Source organism: Arachis stenosperma, chromosome 10 (genome assembly GCF_014773155.1).
Source record: "Arachis stenosperma cultivar V10309 chromosome 10, arast.V10309.gnm1.PFL2, whole genome shotgun sequence".
Taxonomy (NCBI): domain Eukaryota; kingdom Viridiplantae; phylum Streptophyta; class Magnoliopsida; order Fabales; family Fabaceae; genus Arachis; species Arachis stenosperma.
The window spans coordinates 129,826,837-129,850,221 of record NC_080386.1 but is presented as its reverse complement, the minus strand read 5'-3'; the positions used below and the strand labels follow the sequence as shown (position 1 = coordinate 129,850,221).

At 30.1% G+C, this 23,385-nt stretch overlaps 1 protein-coding gene across 2 annotated transcripts; it reads right to left on the bottom strand.

Moving 5' to 3' along the window:
- Positions 1 to 7,626: 7,626 nt before the first annotated feature.
- Positions 7,627 to 17,491, bottom strand: LOC130958212 (histone acetyltransferase HAC12-like). 2 transcript variants are annotated; one of them, XM_057885195.1, is made up of 15 exons: positions 17,433 to 17,491; positions 15,696 to 15,908; positions 15,519 to 15,615; positions 13,632 to 15,407; positions 12,503 to 12,787; positions 12,135 to 12,416; positions 11,668 to 11,796; positions 11,330 to 11,530; positions 11,029 to 11,171; positions 10,585 to 10,888; positions 9,518 to 9,657; positions 9,068 to 9,125; positions 8,580 to 8,969; positions 8,234 to 8,460; positions 7,627 to 8,122 (listed from the first exon to the last, which is right to left on the bottom strand). In XM_057885195.1, exons 2-15 carry the CDS (start codon positions 15,890 to 15,892, stop codon positions 8,035 to 8,037), a joined length of 4,317 nt encoding a protein of 1,438 aa, XP_057741178.1. In that variant the 5' UTR covers positions 15,893 to 15,908; positions 17,433 to 17,491; the 3' UTR covers positions 7,627 to 8,034. The 2 variants fall into 2 exon arrangements, with proteins under 2 accessions (XP_057741178.1, XP_057741179.1); XM_057885196.1 differs by lacking the exon at positions 17,433 to 17,491 and adding an exon at positions 17,197 to 17,329.
- Positions 17,492 to 23,385: the final 5,894 nt, after the last annotated feature.

The following is a 23,385-nucleotide window of genomic DNA, read 5'->3' as shown; positions in this document are numbered from 1 at the left end:
GAACGCAACAATTAGTTACTTTTGAGAAATCATGAAGCGCGTCCAGCTGGTGCCGCCCTATTTCCTGAAGTAAATGCGGTAAATCATTACCCCAGAAGAGGTAAATGGCAAAGTTTTGGTAACGAAAAAAATTATGGAAGGAAAATAAATTATGTTCATAAAGGATCTCACCAGAAGTGGGATAAAGAAAGAAACAATGAGTAAAGTATATCAATTGAGGATAAATGCTTCCATTGTGGGAGAAATGGCCATTGGTCACGTACTTGTCGTACCCCAAGGCATCTAGTTGATCTTTATCAAGCATCCTTGAAAAAGAATGACAAAAGAAAGGAAACAAATTTTGTTTTAAATGATGAAAATTCCACCACTCATTATGATGTATCTAATTTCTTTAAAGATTCTAAAGAAAATATTGGCTATTTGATCAATGATGAAATAGTTTGATATATGTATGTGTTTGTTAAGTATTCATGTGAATAATTTTACTGTACTTCTACTCATTTTATTATTATTATTATCATTTGTTTTTTAAGAAAAATGGTAAGGACATATTCTGAAAATATTTGCCTTGCGAATAGTACAAGTTCGTACACTATTCTTAAAAGTACTATATATTTTACCCATCTTGTGCCAAAAGAAGAATATGTTAATACTATTATTGACTCAAGCAATGTGATAGAAGGTTCCGGAAGAGCTATAATTTTGTTTCCCGGAGGAACAAAATTTATAATAAATACTGCACTATTATCTACCAAGTCTTTGAGAAACTTGTTGAGTTTCAAAGATATTCGTCGAAATGGATATCATATTAAAACAATGAATGAGGGAAATCATGAGTATTTATGTATCACAACTCATGATTTAAATAAAAATGTTATATTAGAAAAGTTACCCTCACTTTCATTTGGGTTGTATTATACCAAGATTAGTGCAATTGAATCACATGCCATTGTAAACCAGAAGTTTACTAGTCCAAATGAATTTATAACTTGGCATGATAGATTGGGTCATCCGGGAATAACCATGATCAGAGAATTATTGAAAACTCTCATGGACATTTACTAAAGAACCAGAAGATTGCTGCATATTCTCAAGGAAAGTTAATTTTAAGGCCATCACCAGTAAAGATTGGATTTGAGTCTCCTGAATTCCTAAAAAGAATTTAAGGTGATATATGTGGACATATTCATCCACCATGTGGATCTTTTAGATATTTTATGGTCCTAATAGACGCATCTTCGAGATGGTCACATGTGTGCTTATTATCTTCTCGCAACCTGGCGTTTGCGAGATTACTGGCTCAAATTATTCGATTAAAAGCACAATTTTCAGAAAATCCAATCAAAACAATTTATCTTGATAATGCTGGTGAATTTACTTCCCAAGCTTTTGATGTTTATTGTATGGCTAATGGAATAAGTGTTGAACATCCAATAGCTTATGTTCACACACAAAATGAATTAGCAGAATCACTTATTAAACACTTCCAATTAATTGCTAGACCCTTACTTATGCGAACAAATCTCCCAACTTCGGTTTGGGGCATACTATTTTACATGCTGCAACACTTATTCGTTTGAGACCAACGAGTTACCATCGATTCTCTCCTATGCAATTAGCTTTTGGCCAGCAGCCAAATATTTTCCATTTAAGAATATTCGGGTGTGCGATATATGTTCCCATTGCACCACTTAATCGCACAAAAATGGGACCCCAAAGAAAATTGGGGATATATGTTGGATATGATTCTCCCTCTATAGTGAGGTATCTTGAGATATAAACGGGAGATGTATTTAAAGTCCGGTTTGCAAATTGTCATTTTGATGAATCAAAATTTCCAATATTAGGGAGAGAGAATAAGCTTCCTGAAAAGGAACTTAATTGGAATGCATCATTGTTGATGCATTTAGATCCTCGATCAGGGCAATGTGAACTAGAAATTCAAAAGATTATACATTTGCAAAGAATAGTAAATGAATTGCCTGATGCATTTTCCGATACAAAGAGGATAACTAAATCTTATATACCAGCGAAAAATGTCCCATTCGAATTGATGTCCTAGTAGGACAAGTAGCCACTGAAGCAAATTCACGCCAGAAGCGTGGCAGGCCTGTCGATTTCAAAGACAAAAATCCTCGAAAGAGAAAAGAGGTAAATACTATTCCTGTTGAAAAAGATATAGTAGAGACACATGCAGTTGTCCAAAATTCTGATATAGTTTTAACGCTAGAAGACGTTCAGGTACCTGAAAATTGTGAAAATTATGAGATCTCGATAAATTATGTCTTTACAGGAAAGAAATGAGACCGAAATAAGACAATTGTCAACGAAATATTTGTATATAATGTGGCATTAAATATCATGCATGAAAGTAAGGATCTTGAGCCAAGATCAGTCGAAGAATGTCGACAAAGGAATGATTGGCCAAAATGGAAAGAAGCCATGAAGGCTGAATTAGACTCACTTGCAAAACGTGAAATCTTTGGACCTGTAGTCCGTACACCTGAAGATGTAAAACCTGTTGGATACCGATGGGTATTTGTGAGAAAACGAAATGAGAAAAATGAAGTTGTGCGCTATAAAGCCCGACTTATGGCACAAGGTTTTTTACAAAGGCTCGGTATAGATTATGAAGAAACGTATTCCCCTGTAGTGGATGTAATAACATTGCGTTATTTGGTTAGTTTATCTACATATCATAAACTGCATATATATTTAATGGATGTGGTAACAGCCGATTTGTACGGCTCATTAGATCGTGATATCTATATGAAAGTCCCTAAAGGATTAAAGATATCTAAACCATCCAATGAATATTCGCAAGGGTTATACTCAGTCAAATTGCAAAGATCTTTATATGGTCTAAAGCAATCTGAACGAATGTGGTATAATCGTCTTACTGAGTATCTGGCCAAAAAACGGATTCAAAAATGATGATATCTGCCCATGTGTTTTCATAAAGAAATCTGCATCTGAGTTCATTATAATTGCTGTGTACGTTGATGATTTAAATATCATTAGGACTCTTGAAGAGATTCCAACAATTATAAAAATTCTAAAAGAAGAGTTTGAGATGAAAGATCTTGGAAGGACTAAATTTTGTCTCGGCCTGCAGATCGAGCATATAAAAAATAGGATCTTTATTCATCAAACAACATACATAGAGAAGATCTTGAAAAGATTTTATATGGATAAGTCACATCCCTTGAGTACCCCAATGATCCTAAGATCTTTGGATGTGGAGAAGGATCAATTCCGTCCTAAAGAAGAGAATGAAGATATCCTTGGTCTTGAAGTACCATATCTTAATAATGTATCTTGCTAATAATACGCAACCTGACATATCATTCGCGGTGAATTTACTAGCAAGGTATAGTTCTTCTCCAACCAGAAGACATTGGAGTGGAATCAAACAAATCTTTCGATATCTTCATGAAACGGTTGATATGGAATTATTTTATCCTTATGGATCTAAGTCACTATTAGTTGACTATGCAGATGCTGGGTACTTGTCTAATCCACACAAAGGGAGATCTCAAACAAGATACCTGTTCATATATGGTGGTACAGCTATATCATGGAGGTCCACGAAACAGATGATAGCAATAACCTCTTTTAATCATGCTAAAATACTAGCAATTCATGAAACTAGTCGCGAGTGTTTTTTGTTGAGGAGCCTGATTCAATATATTCTGTTATTATGTGGACTGACTGATCATAAAATAGCTCCAACTGTCCTGTTTGAAGATAATACAGCATGCATTGCTCAACTTAAGGGCGGATATATCAAAGGCGATAAAACAAAGCATATTACTCCCAAATTCTTCTTCACTCATGATCTTCAAAATCAAGGAACAATTGATGTCCAACAGATTCGCTCAAATGATAATCTGTCAGATTTATTCACAAAGTCATTCCTAAAATCTTCTTTTGAAAGATTGGTACATGAGATTGTGATGCACCGATTTCGAGACATCAACTGATGTCGACAAGAGGGGGAGACTGTACTCTTTTTTCCTTGGTCAGGTTTTTTTCCATTGGGTTTTTCTTGACAAGATTTTTAATGAGGCAGTCCCCATCACTAAAGGATATTGTACTCTTTTTCCTTCACTAAGGTTTTTTCCCACTAGGTTTTTCTTTAATAAGGTTTTAATGAGGCAATAATCCTAAATAGTCATCCAAGGGGAAGTATTGTGATAAGTGTAAAGTGGATGACCATTAACCATGTATGACTTGGATGGCTTAACTTTCCTATAGTGAAGTGCCATATTACCAAGGAAATTACATTTAATGAAAGAGGAAAAAGAGGACTCTTGTACATGTATAAATAAGAGGTTAAGCTTCCCTTGATGACACACTACAATCAATAAGAATTCTCTCTCTTTATTTATATTGTCTATATACAAAATTCTCTCTCTCGTTATATATATATATATATATATATATATATATATATATATATATATATCATCTCTTTTATATTGAGATAGTAATTGTGGTTAATATTGTTATCTAATTATATTTATTTACTTTATGTTTGTTACCTCTTCCTTATTTATTTATTTCACAACAGATATGATCTATTTACATGAGAGTGTTTATTCTGCTAATAGGTGTGGCTGGGTAAAGACAAATCAAGGAGAGCAATATATATATAATTGAGGAATGTTAAGCCACCAATTTTTGTGATTTGTAGCCATCAAATATTCATCAATGATGTTTTTAATGGTGTGAGATTTTATCTAATAGTGTGGAATTACTCATTTTTTGTTGTTGTTACATGCTGGTCAGAATTTAATAGAGTTGCTGGTCTCCTAAACTTTTTCTATATAATTTACGTTTGGTGCACGACATTCAATTTCAAGGACTAAAATAGTTACTTAATGCAAAGTGTAGGACTAATTTGGTGCATCTACAACGATGACATAATGGATGACATATGGACGAATACTGTTGCGACACGTGCCCAAATAACATTTGACACGTGGCACAACTATCCACATCAGCATGTCACGTGTCATTTATCACCACATCATCATATCATTACACATGGCTAAATCATGGAATGACACGTGTCACTTACCGTCCACGTCATCAAGCTACAGTCATCACGTCGTTAATGAAAAATGGGTTAGGGACTAATATTGTGCACTTTTCTTAATCTCAGTGACGTAATTAGTGTAATTGGAATTTCAGAGACGATTTCAGTGCACGAGGCTAATCTCAGAGACCATTTTGGGGTTTAACTCGACATTTTTACTTTTTTTGTCATCTGAGTAATCTTTTTGGCTATAGTGGCTACCAAATGGCTTTATTTATATATAGTGTGGCATGACTCTTTTGATGACATAGTAAAAATTAAATGATAAATTATTAAATTTTACTAATAATAAAAAAAGATGTGTAAGTGATTTAGAATTTTCATTTTCTTTTTTCCTTCTCTAAAATTTATTTTGAATATAGTCCTAGTAGTTTTTTCTAAGTTCCATCCCTTGATCCACATCCACTTTTTGAAGAAGAAAAGAAAAGAACAAAAATTATAAATCACTTGTAAATTTTTTTTAATTTAAATTTAACAAATTCAATCATTTATCATTTAGTTTTTAATGTGTCAGTCATCAAAAGAATTACATCACACAATATACAAAGTCATTTAGTAGTCACTGTCGACTGAAAAAATTGTTCAGACTACAAAAAAATAGAAATAACAATGATACTTGATATTGGTATGGACAGATAACTTATTAAAAAATTAAAATATATATTTGTCCATCATATAAAAATTTATGTATACTTTTGTCATTTTTTTAATTTTATTTTTACAAAATGTTAATTAAATTTAGTTGGACGGTCAGATGCAATTATTTTTTAGATAATTTAATAAATTTAAATAATTATTTAAAAAATACACGTAAAAGAGAGACAAATTTTATTTTTTAATTTTTTAAAAAGACTTGGGGCATTCACATATGTATATTTGATGTCCTCTTGACTTCTAATCGTTTATTATGCTATATAATATGCATAAAAATTTAAAAGTTTAATTAACTTGTATTTTGATTATACATATTAAAATTACTATTCATATAAATTTTTATATTTTTTATTTTAATACATAATAAATATATTAAAAATTTAAATTTATAATTTTTTTAATTTATAATCTTAACATATGTTATTAAGTCACATCAACTCCTAAATTAAATTTTATCCATAACTCTACAATGATTAAAAAAATAATTTTGTGATTCTATGCATATATTATTCGTCTTCCAATAGCAGATGTGCTTTGCTTTCCAATCAAAAAAAATGTATATTATTCTATACTCGCATTGGATTCTCACTATTATTTTAAATTGAAACTGTTTTATTTTTGTTTTGTTATAAATGCATAATTGCATACCTCCTCATTCCTTAACGATAATCCCTTCATCCCACGGCAACGAGCAAAGTATATTATTTTATAAAGAAACGGAAATTGAAGAAATCAAAAGAGAAATAAACATCAGTTTGGTTAAATAATTTAAATAAATTTTTTTTAAAAAATATTAAAATATGAGAATTTTTATTAATAGTAGCTTATAAATAAGTTATTTTATATTTAAATTTTTAGTTATAAAAATACTTAATTTAAAGTTGTAGCGTTTAGATAAATAACTCAAAAAATATAATTTTTTTTTATAAAAAATAGATATTAAAACAAGGATGATAATAAATTCTTTTTAATATTGAATGTTAATTTTTTATAACCTAATCACTAAGATTACAATTATTTAGGCAATTAATTCTTTATTTGTTCTCTTATTAATTCCATTTTTTAGGTAAAAACTGGTTCTTCTTTATCTTCACCTATAACGGTGTTCTTATATGTGGTAAACAGTAATAAACTTTTAATTCACAATAATTTTAATGACAATGCTAAAAAAAATTATTGTGTAGTTAGTGTTTGTTGGTTTATTGTATATGATATGGTAGATAAAAATAAAAAATAAACGTAAAATGTGTATCAATGTATATTTTGTTGGGGTCAAGAACTTGCTATAACTAACTATAAAAATAATAACAGCTATATAAAAAAAATCATATGAAAAAAAAATAAAATTAAAACTGAAATTTTATACCACACACCATGTTAAATACAAATATAATAATGAAAATAGAGTGGTAAAATGATTAAAAAAATGAAAGAAATATATGTAATAGGTAGTTCAGATAGAACATTGTTTTAAAATAACAGTGAAAGATCGACATTTTCAGCAGATAAATCATTACGTGAAAATGATGGTCGAAGGTCAATGTTTTTAGCAGATGAAACCTTGGATGAAAATGGCAGTGGAAGGCCAATATTGAGAAAGAGAAGTCATATATTTCTACTTTTTCAAAAAGTTATAAATTAACTTTTCCGTAAGTCAATTTCTATAAATTAACTTTTGGATAAGTCAAAAAATTTTTTTAAAATAATACTAAACACAGACTTTTTCATAATTCAAAACTAAAAAAAAATAACTTTGTAACAATGGCAAAAGAACCTAATGAAGTAAATTCAAAATGTGAATGTAAAACCGAAATATGAATGAAGAGTCAAGATAAGAGAGGTATAAAAAGCTTAAATTAAACCTTCAACAATTCAATTAATATAAGGAAAGAATAGGACTTATTTTACATAGAAATAAGGTTATAAAATCCCTAAGAACGAACTAGTAATAAGGAGACTCAGGTGGTTTTTCATAACCACAAATATTTACAAAAGAATTATGATGTAACCAGCTCTGTTTAAGCAGGAAACACTATACTACTATGCCAGCTCTAGCTTATCTTAAGCTCTTATTCCATTCTTTTTTCTATAGAAGCTCTTGGACAAAATTTTCTTCACTTCCTCAAAACCTATGTATTAACTTTACAAATTAACTAGAAATCTGAAAGACTATGTATTAAATTTACAAATTAACTAAAAATCTGAAAGACTGTGTACACTTGCTTGCTGTTGATGACATTCCAGTTAAATTTAATAGAAGGCACAAAAAGCTTATATCATCATTGACCTCTGATGGTTTCCACAACTGCAGCTCTCCGCCGAGATTCGAATTGCATAGCTATCCATTCTGCATGCTTCTTCAGATCCCTGTAAGATTGAGATGAACATCATGAAGTAAATATTTAATGCAATAAAGTATGGAAGCTAGATTCTAGGTTGTGAAGGGGAAAAAAGGGAAAAAAACATAGTGTAACACACATGCAACGCGGGACGTGACATGACGAATCTCTACAATTCCTCGAGTGCATAGTTAACGCCAGCCATGCCTTCTTACAGATTTGGCATCCCCCAGCAACTCGAACAGTGCACTTACTGGCATGATAGAACAACATTTTGATTTGAAGACAGTTTGGGTAAGAGCAGGGTTGGGTTTTACTCGAGCGACATCGAGAAGCATGCTGTAAAATTTTCATCAGTTTCTGAATCTGCTTGAACAATTACATGACAAGTCAGCAAGTGTGCAGATTAAGAATATATAATTGAAGAAAATCAACTAGTAGTAATAAATAACTGTGTAGGTGTGAGCAATGAGATAGTTTCATACCATTACTGAGTTCTCCATCAATTCTAGATTCCTTGACCGAGAAAGTGTTGTTGAAGAGGTTCGACTCAACTTATGTGGATGGCAATTAGCACCACTCTCCTTATAGCATGCTGTACAGGTAGTGAATTCTGGGCAAATATCACATTTCCAGCTGTGTTGGAATACATTGTGTTTAGAGCAAATGCTACATGTTTGGGCAACAGATGGAAGAGTAGGAGCCCTTAGATGGTAGAGGATCATCATGGAGGAATACTTGGCACGGCGGAGTGTGTCAAACTGAAGCTGATTCTTCTGGCAGAAGATTAGAAAGTTAGGCCTATTCTCAAATAACTCATTATCAAGGATGGTGTCGTTCTCCTTGGTATCCAAAGTGGCATCATCCATGAGAACCTGAAATGAGAACAAATATGAATATTTTTAGTTTTTTGAATTAAATCAATAAAAACAACAAAAATCGTATGAACTTCGCTTCATGTTTAGGCAGTCACCTGACATAATGTATGCTTCTCCCCACTAACTGAAGTGTGCGAGTCAGCGGTGTGGCATCTGAAACATTGATACATGTTAAATGAGGATCGGTCCTTTTATGTCCTATCCATACAATTAAAGCTTACTTTTTCATTCTAAATTCTGCATATAAATAGGATATTATCTATTTATATGAGTGTTTATTCTGCTAATAGGAGTGGCTGGGTAAAGACAAATCAAGGAGTGCAATATATATATAATTTACATAAATGAACGATTTCTTCCAGTATCTGTTTGGAAAAGTTAGAAGTGAATTTATCCAACGAAGATGAAAAATGACTAGACCCACTGGTCTTCAACCCTCATTTAAGTGTAGGAAAAAGAAGGAAAGCAAAAAATAGAGAAAAAAAAAAGAAAATAGAAGGGAAAATTATTTTCGAAAAAATGAGATGTTTTTAGGTTAACATTACCTTTCACACTCTTGGAAATTCTTGCATTCAGTGCAAAACCATCGCCTTCCAGATACCATCACTTCGTGACAGTGCATGCATTCATACTGCAAGTGAACTAGTATGAAGTCTTCCTTGAAAGATAACATAGTTTGGCCCAACTAATGAGAGAGGAAAATAAAGGAAGATCAGATTACACTTTCAAAATATGAAGTATCAGTTTATATAACTTTACTCATAGAGAAGAACAATACAACATTCAATTATGCTTATGCATGAAAGGATATATCCTTGTGTGAATGCAGAACACTACAGTAAAGGAATAGACAGTTAAAAATCCACAGCTCTACAGAATTGTCAGGGAAACAGTAGTGAAGGTTGTATTGCAGATGATATATCCATAGAAGTTGTAGACTGATAATGTCATGGGTAATTCAGTTTGCTGCATTGCATTACTACCTATCTTTGTTCTAATGAACTAAGAGAACAAATATAAACTGATATGAATCGAACAGGTTCTGCTCTTGTGAACAGGTTTTGCACTTGACTATGGAATAGGTAACTGTTGTCCCAACACAAAAAGAAACACGGATATATGGTTTATGTTGCTAACAAGGTAATTTTTATTTTGATAAAGTGAAGCTTCTTGTAATTATAAAAAAGTAGGGTCTGTTTGGTTTGAAAACATTTTCTATTTTCAGGATTTTATGTATAAAAGAAGTGAAGACAATAAAATTATATTTTTTGTTTTCATTTCCTATTTTCGCTTTCTCCTTCACAAAATCCTAAAAACAGAAGACATTAAAAACAAGAACAGAAAATGAAAACACAGACAAATCAGATCCTTATCCTCTCTTCTGCTACTAAAACCCTAAATCTGCCATCAGAAAGATACGAAAATTGGGAGTAGAATGGAATAAAAAAGGATTACATAAGATACAACATATAGAGGAATGATTATGATATTCAAAAATGAAGAGTCATTCAGCATCTCATTTGGTAACCACTTCAAAGTCCCAGAAGGCCAGAAATAATGAGATGGAGCCATCTAAGAATATCAACTATGAAGAGTGAACGCTACTGCATACCTTTATCATCACTAGAATGTCCTTGGCACTCCCCTTTGAAGGATTTACATATCCCATGGTCTTCAAAGTTCTTTTTGTTACTTGTTCCTTCAAGGTCTTCTCATAATCTCCTCCACTCTCTTGCTCAATTTTCCTAGCAAGATCCATAGCATTACCAGACCAGAAGTCTCCATCGAAGTATGGCAACCGAGCAGCAGTCACCTTGGAGTCAAATTTTCCAGAAGGTACAAAGAAATGTTCGTATACGTTAGTTACACCAACGACGATATTTTCTTCAGCAGCCTTTCTTAGCATTGAATGATACCTGAAAAAATAATACAAAAGATAACACCCATAGATTATGTACAGTGATATACTCTCTATAGTCTATAACATGAAAGTATACAAAGAATAACATGATAATTCAAAATACATAAACACATAAGGGGGAAAAGAAAGACAGACCAGCGCCGCAGTTTATCATTCTTTGGAGTCTTTTGAGTATCAGGATGGCAATACAATACATAATCTTCCCCCTTCAAAGGAGGACAGGCCCATATATAGCAAGTTGTGAAGCCTCGTTTCTTGCAATAGTCAAGATATCCAATCTGTTTGATGACAGAAAAAGTGAAAAGGAAAATAATAAATAGAATGAATGGATAGGTAGGTGTGACTGATGTAATAACTTGGTAAATGAAACCAAGGTGAAATGTAGTTTAAATAAATAATAATAAAGAAAGAACATTTTATTCTATAAGCAACCTACCAATATTTCATGGTAAACAAAGGTACGAAGAGCTTCTCCAGTCACAGTCTCTCTTTCAGGCCTAAAATACTTAACAGAATCCAGATATGAAATATATACTGAACGCTGATTAGGATAGCCACAATCCGAGCCAAACTCCTGGACATACATTCCAAAGAGGCATACATCTACTCCTTCAATCTTCTGAAATAAAAGAATAACCTGATACAGAAGTAACTGCTATCATTTCTTCAGAACAATATGGACGAAATGGTAGTGAATTGGTGATATCAAGATAGTTTTAGTCTTGAAGAAGTAATTGGAAGTAAATACATGACCAATTGGAAGTAACTGCTTACTTGCAGTCTATAGGGGAACTCGACAGGATAATTCTCCTCTGGGAAAATGTCCAGAAACTGCTTATTCACTCTCAATTGTTTGTCAACAGATAATACGACTCGAACAGAAAGATCTTCTACTGCAAGAACCTGGTAATTTGGAGTGATACATGGAAAAAGTCAGAAAATGCAGCCTTTTAGAATAAATACCCAAACATCTTTTCTCAAAAGAATAAGGATAATGAAAAAGCAACTGATATAGATCAAGAATAATATTATGAGAAGAATATGATGCTACATCTGAAAATATCTACATTGCAGCCTATTGATTGACAGCTATTTTAACAGACTCTACGTAATTAGTATCAGAACTAGTACGCTACAATTTCCAATTTAATTGATTGGCTGCATAAGAACAACATGTTTAGCTGAAACATAGCAACACCACATAGGTATTCAACTACTGTAATTGCATAGTATTGTCTTACCTCATCAAGAGCTGTAATCCCTTTTTCTTTTGCCCAGTGTTCTCTCTCTTGCATGAGACGCTTGAGAAGTCTTTTCTCTAGGTGGTCACTAAGCATAGTGCTTGGCAAATCCTTAGCGCCAAAAAATGCAGACTCCGGTGAGGGTACATGGGTTCCATTTTCGATATCCTTTATGCGGCATCTGGGACATATATACTCAGCACTGGAGTCCAAATCACTCTTATTGTTATAAAGTGCACACACTTGATGCTGCCATCCTTTGCATTTATCACATTGGACCCACTAAAAGAGAAGGGAAAAAATTATACAAGTGAGTTTCAATCGTCTATAAACATAGAAGAATTAGTGTACATGAAGACGAAACTTACTGATTCTTCCAGTACTTCATCATTTCTCTTCTTATCAAGAAGTTCCTTGGAAACAGATATCCCATTGTAAGTGATGGATCCACCTCGAGATATATTATGGCATGCAGTGCAGAAGCAATGTTGCGAAACAACTTCGTCTGTTTTTCTGTAGTAATAGTATTTATTTCGCTTGATGCGAAGGCCACAACATAAGCAATAAATTGGCACTGGTGAAAAGAAAAGCTTTTGCATTTCACATAATTGGCATGTATTAGCAGCAATTCTGCTTTCTTCCTCAGTTGAACCCTGTTAAAAAAGCAGCATCAGCTTGTTTATGGTTTATAAAGTTCAAAAGAAATCTAAAAGGTACAAGTATAACACATCACATGCTTCCCAAGTTGATACTTGAAGATTTTTAAATTCAATTGAATCATGAAAAATGAAATCAACAAGTGTCAAACTTCAAACCACTTAGTTAAGGAGGCCTCCATAACATATTAACGATCAAGTATGAACCACCAACTTTTCCAAAACCTTGTGTTTTTATTTCCTAAAGAATAGACTTTCTTATAGCTGAAGAAATCCTTAGAAAAGAAGATGTGGCCTCTACTGAGCTCAGTAATTTCAGTTTATTATTGACACAAGACAAACTAATCTCCCTAGATATTGGGAAGTTCCAACCAATAAGAAATCGTTATAAGGAATTATCATCAAATTATTAAAACAAGAATTTAACCTTAAGGATTAATTTGAAGAAATTAAATCACCTAAAAAAGGAAAACTTTAATGTCACAGTTATCTGATAGTAAATTTATGGATGTAAGTTTCAAGAGATTTAACCAAATACGTGTATAATCCCAATAAAGCTGATCAAGCAGATCATGCATAGAACAAATGCATGGTAAGGTTCACGTTAAAAAAAGAAAAAAAAAAAGATAAGAAAAAGAGGAAGATAAACAAATATAAACATAAAATGAACAGAAAAACTGAATAAATTTTATCATCACACAAGAATGATTTCAAACTGATTGATAAAGGTGAACAGATTTTTATCAGCATTAATTTGCAAAATAATTTTTGTGTAGTTTCAGCAGGGAAGAATTGGACAACAATTCAACTAACACCAAACACTTGAAGATGGAGAACTTACATGACCAAATTGCATTCTGAGACTCATAATGTGCTGCTTTATCTGATCGCTAGTGAAAAACTCAGTTAAGGAGACACTATTTGAAGACCTTATTTCCTTTTGTTGATGGGCTTTCAGCTCAATGACTTTCTTAGAATTTTTCGCACCCTGGTTGAACTCAATTCCAGCTTGTACCTCCTCTATATCTTCAACAACACTTTCTTTTAGGTTATTTCTGGCTGTCACATCATGATCTATTGGTTTCTTTAAAGTGTGCCCATCTCTATCATCAGCCACACTGTTCTTTATCTCAGTAACAAGATTTTCATTTATGTTACTTCTGGTTGTAACAGCAGCATCATTTGGTTTAAACCCGTCTGGTATGTGATCAGCTTCTAACCCTTCGGAGGGAATATTTTCCCTATTGAAAGTCTGCCCGACTATGTCATCAGTTGAAATGTTCTTTGTCTCATTAATGACATTTTCCTTTAAATTACTGCATGCTGTAACATCACGATCTTTTGCTTTTGACTCCTTTGATATGTGATCACCTTCTAAGCCTTCGGAGGAAATATTGTTACTCTTGAAAGTATGTCCAGAGGTGCCATCAATTGTACTGATCTTTATCTCGCTAATTACAGAATCAAGATTCGGATTTGTATACTGTTCCATACTGCATGATGTAACTTCAGAATGGATAGAAGAGGGGGGAGACTCTGGTTGTTGCTGCAACTGTGGAAATCCTACAGGCTTAAAAAAAGGTTCACCCATCTTTTGAGTCAATGGATCAGAAACTATATTGGCAGGATCCACTTTTAGTCTCTTGGTAGGTGGTGGCACGACGTCAGAGATACCAGATGGAGCATTGATATCTGTTTCAACAGAATCCAAAATCATGCAATTTGTATGTTCCAAGTGAGACTCAGGAATTCCACTGACACATAGTAATCTCCATTGGGAACATATTTGACATTGAACACTCTGACAGTATTTCAAATGAAAAGACAGCTTGATAGACTGGTCACAGATACACCTCCCATTGCTACAAACCCTTAAATGTAGATAATTAGTAAACGGAATTGGACTATCTCCTGAGACATTGTTTAAGTTCTTGTACTGAAAATATTCAAGCATGATCCTCTGTTCAACTGAAGCTTTCAAACCACTGTCTGAATTTACAGTGGATCCATCCAAACAGAAATGACCAGCCGCGCTTGCTGAAGCGAACTGATCAACCCCAGTAAGAAGTGTTGTAGGAATCTGAGGCTCGTTCAATGTTTTATTTCCTAACATCGGATAGCATTGCTGGTCTTGATCAACAAAACATGAACTTGTCTGAGGGATAGAAGCATTACTACAAAGCTCATACGGCTGCATAAAATGTTCTGAATTCTGATGAAAATCCAACTTCTGGTGGTGATATTCCCTTAGGCTTAAATGCTCACAGCTAGACCTCATGCCAGGGAAAGGATTGGGGACTTCTGGTGTTTCTCTTGAGACATGCGGATTGGAGAACAAATTTAAAGATTCAGTAAGAGGGGACTTTCCCATGGTTGTTAGAAAAATCGTAGGTTCACTTTTCTGGATAGTCCCCAAACAGTCTCTATTATCAATGCATACTGGCTCATGAACAATATTAGGACTAGCTAAATTTTGGAAAGTAGGTTCGGCTAGACAAACATTAGACATGGCATGCAGTGAAGTGGGATTGATAGTGCTATTGCAATCTTTCTCGTGCAACCTCTGAATCACAGTTTGCATTCGCTGTCCTAATGTCTCCTGGTTCATATACTCCTCCTGCCAGACACACAAGTAAAAAAGGTCAATAAATATCTGTGATGCATATGGGTTTGTGTTTCATCCTTTTATAGTTTTATTAACCAAAAATGAGAAACTCAAGGACCAAACCTCTGAAGTAGCATATTGAAATAGCCAGTATTCGATAATATCTACCATCTGTAATGCTGACTCATCATGAAATCCTTCCAAGCAGAACATTGTCTTGCTGAATTTCAAATTCCGTTAGTCTCAATACATGGATTAAGCAAAATAAGTTGAGGTTAACTTAAAATTTATATCACTTACATTCTACTTGTAATAAAATTACGGCAGTGGTGAATTCTGGGATGCTCCTTCCAATCTGTCGAGAAACCTACTTGATTCCTTACATACTGCTGGCTCAAGTGAAAACCCCCATCCTGAGGCAGGATTGGTGCAAATGATGGCGAATGTCTTGGCATTTGTCTGCAGGTGCTCCCAAGATTAAAACCCCTTGGGTTCATCTTGCTACACCATCCACTAAAAAAAAATTAACAAATATTAGTTTTATGAAATCCCATGAATTTTTGTCATATCATATCAGAATAACAGAGTCGACAACAAACAGGATTATCAGAAACTTAAACAATCTTATAATTGATAAGAATAATGACAAAAAAATAGTTTAAGAATCATAATATGGAAATAAATTACATTACAACCCATAGATTCAATTCAGCTGCAGCAAATAATAACATCTAACATTGATTTAAATGTCCTCATTCTGCTATCAAGTGTTCATAACAGAAATTTGAATGCTTGCTAACTAGGAAGATATTGAAAACTTATCCATTAGCATTTAGTGAAGACGATTCTCTTTCGTTCCGGTGGGCACTATCTCCTTGAGTTTACTTTTGATTCACTCTTAGACAAGTTCAACAGCATTTATTTTATCACATGATGTTTTCTTTAAATAATGAGAAGTTGAACCAAAAACTTTCTCTAATAGAACAATACATTATTTATATATTTGTGTAAACTTTTTATATTGACAATAGATCAAAATTAACTCCATTCTTCGAATTGATGTATATGTTAAGTAAAAGCTCTAGTAAAACAAGGGTTGACCCACTGATATTACATCACTATTGTTCAAACATTCTTTTGTCTTAGAAGGTCCACTGATAAACATTTTTTAATTTAGATGTGGGAGGGGGAATGGTATAAAACGCAGATATGGAATGTATAGACACTTTACGCAACTATGGTGTCAGAAGCAAAAATCGGACCGCCCAATTTTTGAGTACACAAATCGGACCCTCCGATTTGTATTTAAAAAATTAAATAAATTTGGAATACACAAATCGGAGGGTTCGATTACCTTCACCAAAATTTAAATTTCCTCTTCCACAGTAATCGGACAGTCCCTCTAGCACCCACATTTTCCACAATAATGCACAACACACACATGCTTCTCATATCCAAAAAAAAAATGAGCCACTGATAAAACACCACATGAGCTTCATTGCTTCAAAATCTATGCCTCAATAAATTTCTTTTCTTTCTTTTTTATATCTTATGTTTTTTAGAAAAAAGAACAGACCCTAATGGAAGCATGCAAATTGGTATCAAAGTAAATTCACTAATTTAACGAATTCATCTACCCTAATACCTCGCATTTACGAACATAAGAACAGAAACACAATCAAGAATCGATTAATCAATGTCCAAGAATTGATGAATTCTTCTACTTAATGTTCAAGAATCGAATAACAATATATGAAACTAAATTGAAACGAGACGTCGGCAGAGAGATTCAATCTTTTACCATCTTTCCCAGCCAAGAACACCGTCAATTAATTAATTAACGGCGAAGCCAATATAAATTGCCAGCATTGAAATTTATCGAGCTCAGAATTAGGGTTTTACGATTAAACAATTAATTAAGTCCAGAATCGCCGAGCTACGTTGAAAAAATAATAATAAAGAAAGAAAACCCAGTAACAGTAAGAGAGAGAGAGAGAAAGAAAGAAAGAGAAAGGAAAAGGAAAAGCGTCATCGAACCTGTGAAACGAGGTCGTTTTGCGTCTTTTTCTTTGTCAATGTCTCGAATTACGCAACACAATATAAGGATTAAAGAACAATCCTTATAAAAGGTGGAGTGACCGACGTGTTTTTCTTTTTCACTCGCTTCCTAAATTTATAAGAGGCTATGCGGTTTATTTTTATCTTTTTTAATTTTAAATAATCTTTAAAAAAGATAATTTTATAAATTTAATATAAATTTTAAGTTTTTAAAACAATCAAATAATTCTTATTCTTAATATTTTTATTTTTTTAATATTAATTATAAAATTATTTTATTTTTTTATAATTAAATTAAATAAAAATGTAACTAAAAAAATCCGTGTATAAATAGAGTATAAAGATAAGATTAGATTAATTTATAAAAAATAATAACTCTTATCTTTGATATTTTTATCTTTTTACCATTAATCACAAAATCATTTCATTTTTTTATATTTAAACTAAATAAAAACGCAACTAAAATAAATTCTATATAAATAAAGTATAAAGATAAGATTAGATTAGTCTATAAAAAATAAAAAAATTAAATTAGATTAGAAATAATAAAAATTAAAGAACAACAATAATAAAACTGGTGGTGATCAACGTCTTTTTCTTTTTCATTCACTCTATAAATTTATGAGGCTATAGGGTTTATTTTTATCTTTTTTAATTTTAAATAATCTTTAGAAAGGATAATTTTATAAATTTAAATATAAATTTTAAGTCTTTAAAACAATCAAATAACTCTTATCTTTGATATTTGTATCTTTTTAACATTAATTACAGAATCATTTTATTTTTTTTAAATTAAACTAAATAAAAACGCATATAAAATAAACCCGTATATAAATAAAGTATAAAGGTAAGATTAGATTAGTCTATAAAAATAAAAAAAATTAAATTAGATTAGCAATAATAAAGATTAAAGAACAACACCAATAAAGGTGGTGGTGACCAATGTGTTTTTTTTTTCACTCACTCTATAAATTTATGAGGCTGCAGGGTTTATTTTTATCTTTTTAATTTTAAATCATCTTTAGAAAGGATAATTTTATAAATTTAAATATAAATTTTAAGTCTTTAAAACAATCAAATAACTCTTATCTTTGATATTTTTATCTTTTTAACATTAATTACAAAATTATTTTATTTTTTTATAATTAAACTAAATAAAAACACAACTAAAATAAACCCGTATATAAATAAAGTATAAAGATAAGATTAGATTAGTCTATAAAACATAAAAAAATAAAAAAATTAAATTAGATTAGCAATAATAAAGATTAAAGAACAACAGTAATAAAGATAGTGGTGACCAATGTGTTTTTTTTTTTCACTCACTCTATAAATTTATGAGGCTACAGAGTTTATTTTTATCTTTTTAATTTTAAACAATCTTTAGAAAGAATAATTTTATAAATTTAAATATAAATTTTAAGTCTTTAAAACAACCAAATAACTATTATCTTTGATATTTTTATCTTTTTAACATTAATTACAAAATTATTTTAGTTTTTTATAATTAAATTAAATAAAAATACAACTAAAATAAATCCGTATATAAATAAAGTATAAAGATAAGATTAGATTAGTCCATAAAAAATAAAAAAATTAAATTAGATTAGCAATAATAAAGATTAAAGAACAACAACAACAAAGATGGTGGTGACCAACGTGTTTTTCTTTTTTACTCACTCTATAAATTTATGAGGCTACAGGGTTTATTTTATCTTTTTAATTTTAAATAATCTTCAAAAAGGATAATTTTATAAATTTAAATATAAATTTTAAGTCTTTAAAACAATCAAATAACTCTTTTCTTTCATATTTTTATCTTTTAAACACTAATTACAAAATTATTTTAGTTTTTATAATTAAACTAAATAAAAACGCAACTAAAATAAACTCGTATATAAATAAAGTATAAAGATAAGATTATATTAGTCTGTAAAAAATAAAAAAATTAAATTAGATTAACAATAATAAAGATTAAAGAACAACAGCAATAAAAGTGGTGGTGAGTGGTGACTAACGTATTTTTCTTTTTCACTCACTCTATAAATTTATGAGGCTACAGGATATATTTTTATATTTTCAATTTTAAATAATCTTTAGAAAGGATAATCTTATAAATTTAAATATAAATTTTAAGTCTTTAAAACAATCAAATAACTCTTATCTTTGATATTTTTATCTTTTTAACATTAATTACAAAATTATTTTATTTTTTAATTAACCTAAATAAAAACGCAACTAAAATAAACTCGTATATTAATAAAGTATAAAGATAAGATTAGATTAGCCTATAAAAAAAAAGATAAATTAGATTAGCAATAATAAAGATTAAAGAACAACAATAACAATAAAGGTGGTGGTGACCAACGTGTTTTTCTTTTTCACTCACTCTATAAATTTACGAAGTTACACGGTTTATTTTTATCTTTTTTAATTTTAAATAATCTTCAGAAAGGATAATTTTATAAATTTAAATATAAATTTTAAGTCTTTAAAACAATCAAATAACTCTTATCTTTGATATTTTTATCTTTTTAACATTAATTACAAAGTCATTTTAGTTTTTTATAATTAAATTAAATGAAAATGTAACTAAAATAAATTCGTATATAAATAAAGTATAAAGATAAGATTAGATTAGTCTATAAAAAAGTAAAAAAATTAAATTAGATTAGCAATAATAAAGATTAAAGAACAACAACAATAAAGATAGTGGTGACCAAGGTATTTTTCTTTTTCACTCGCTCTATAAATTTATGAGGCTATAGGGTTTATTTTTATCTTTTTAATTTTAAATAATCTTCAAAAAAGATAATTTTATAAATTTAAATATAAATTTTAAGTCTTTAAAATAATCAAATAACTTTTATCTTTGATATTTTTATCTTTTTAACATTAATTACAAAATTATTTTATTTTTTATAATTAAATTAAATAAAAACGCAACTAAAATAAACTCATGTATAAATAAAGTATAAAGATAAGATTAGATTACTTGATAAAAAATAAAAAAATAAAATTAGATTAGCAAAAAATAAGATAGAGTATAATCTGTTAATTGTGATAATGTAAATAGTCTTGTTATATATACAAATTTTTGTGGCAACCAAATTCAACTAAATTGGTTCAAATTTAACAAAAATCAATTTCAGATTAGAGTGCATATTTGCACTCTTCTAACTGTTAAATAGTACGAACGTCATTATAAAAAAAAGGTTCTTCTCCTTCAATCAAAATTACGACGCTTAAAATTCAAATCAAGCTCAAAATCTCTCAAAATTGTCGCGAAAAGTCAAGAAATTTTTAAAGCTAAATCCGAAATTATCACCAAGAAACATAAAAAGAGAACACAAAAGATTATTAAAAATACTGTTCACTAATCATTCAAAATTGAAGAAATGTGTAAGAAATAAGAAAAAGAAGAAAACAAATGATAAGCCTGCACAAAAATATATAGTGCTTTTCAGTGTATTTTTCTAATTTTATTATTTTTTTTTATGATCGTTTACTTTTTTAGAATGCAAGAAAAAATTACTGATATTTCAGAAACTGGCTCCACTCCACAGAATCTCACTATAATTCTTTGCAAACGTAAGATTCAATATCTAAAATTCTATTTTTGCTAAAATTTTTTAAAATATGATGTAATTACTCTAGTTTTACTTAATAATGTTTATTTTATTCTTAGAATGCTACATATAAATTTAGCAAGTAAAAATGATCATGTATTTTAAATACAGACAAATTATCAGAGCAGTGTAAATCAATCAAGTGATAACATGTAATTCATATTTTTCTTATCATTTTTTTAACTCTTGTGCTACTATATTCTGCTTCTGATTTTATATTTAAATATATATATTTAAGATTTTATGCAAAAAAAAGGCAAGAAAAAAAAAGACAAAATTACAACTATGTAAGTTCTTATACAGCAAAAGTTTTGTTTTTATTGAATGTTTGAGGTGTAATTGTGAGATGATTTTGGTGTATTTAAAGTTCAAGAAACAAGAAAAATCATTAAATAAACAAGCTCCTATTCAAGAAGAAATAATATATAATAATTCAAAAGGACAAATTACTGTTCTTTCGAAATAGACTCATTCTCAATCAGAATTAGTGGACATGTGAGTTTTTCAATTCACTTTCAATGTTCTATTTATTGAGTTAATCATTTGTACCTAAATGTTTATTTCATATTAACTTTTTTATTTTTTATTTTTTAAGAATTCTACTTCAAATATTTGCTCCTCTTTCAATCTCAAACCCTTCCTAAACTCAACAAACTGCTGCAAAATCTTTCAAACAGGAAGATATAGAAGAAGAAACTATTAATCGTAAGTATTACTTAAATCTTTTTCTAATATTTTTGGTGTATTTAATTTGTCTTTTGATATATTATTTTTAATTTGAGGTGTACTTAGTGTTGTTGTCTTCTTTTTGTCCATTTTGAGAGACTTTGTTGATGCATTTGTTGTAATTAACTCATAGAAATTTGTTATAGTGCTTCTAGTGCCATTTTATGCATGTTTTATTGAGTTGCATATCTTTTTAAATAGCAATATATTTAGTTCGTATTTCATTGTATTTCATGTAAATTGAGGTACATTTTATTTGATTGTATTAATTAAATTCATTTTTTATAATCTTGCAGTCCTCCACAACCTCAAATATTATACAAAATAATTTGTCTTTTTGAACAAAAATAAATTCACCCATATATAATTACACAAAATAATTTTATTTTGAACAAAAATACCAACACTTTTTCCATATAAAAAAAATTACTTTACCAACACACCCCCCTTTTCTTTTCTATTGAATTCATTCATCGCAATATGCTTTTTGCAGTCACTCCCCATTTCAGTAAAATCTCGTTGCAAATGCAATGCTTCTTCTTCCACTCTTAGGTATCTACTACCATCTATACACCAAAGCAACACCAAAGGAGCTTGGAACCATGAAGAGACAAATCAGGTTGGTTCAATCCACCACTCCTCATCAACCCTCTTCTTATATAGTGTTTTTTGTTACCGCGATATTTTAATGTGTTATTTTATTTTTGTTTTTGGATGAAATTATGCAATATATGTAATGAAATAGTTAGACATAATTAATCCGAAAAAGATTAAAAAGACAAAATATTCATGAAAAAATAAAAGCATGTAACTATTTTTAAAAATAAAAAATTTACTATTACTAAATTAACAGAGTTTAATAAAAAAAATTTAAGTCATTCAAAATGAATCTAAATAAAACTGAGTTTTGATAATTATTTAACATTAATTTCATGAAAAGATTACATTAAAGTTAAACGATTTTTTTTTTTACAAATGGCATAATCTTTCTATACTCACTTAAGAGATCGTGGGTTCGAATCTCCCTATATTTGGTAAAAAAAAACAAAATTTTTTGAACATTTTAAATCTTAGGAACCAAAACAGGACTAGATCCAAATTTGAAGGACTAATTTAATATTTTATCCTCAAATTTTTCTAAATTAGAGAATTTTGTCATATATTTATTTATTTATTTCTAATAAATTATTATATTACTGTTTATTATCAATTTATCTTTTTATTCCTGATATTATTATAAAGGATCATATTTAAAAAATACTAGAAACCTAGCACCTTTAGAAAAAGAATAATTAGCCAGTATTAGTTCAAAAATAAAACAAAAATAATAAAAAAAAATATTGACTACCTGAAATCTCTCAATTATAAAATATATTATTAGCCTTTGAAATTCTAATTCTTACTTTAAATTAGTGAATAAGAAGAAATTTAAAAAATTTAAACCCATCTTTCACTTCTCTAGCCTCCAAATCCTTCATTTTTTTCTATTATATCCATTACAAGTTACAACTCTAGAATACACCAATAAGACAACCAGGAAAACGATTATTAGGAGCACTTGTCACTAAAGGTGAACA

What these genes read in the sequence shown, in the direction of transcription:
- LOC130958212 (XM_057885195.1), bottom strand. Translation starts at nt 15,892, where the DNA reads ATGAACCCAAGGGGTTTTAATCTTGGGAGCACCTGCAGACAAATGCCA. An exon ending in AATTTCCAAGAGTGTGAAAG is followed by an intron (nt 9,126 to 9,517) that starts GTAATGTTAACC and finishes TCAATGTTTCAG; the next exon opens with ATGCCACACCGCTGACTCGC. An exon ending in TGTCACGTCCCGCGTTGCAT is followed by an intron (nt 8,123 to 8,233) that starts GTGTGTTACACT and finishes TCAATCTTACAG; the next exon opens with GGATCTGAAGAAGCATGCAG.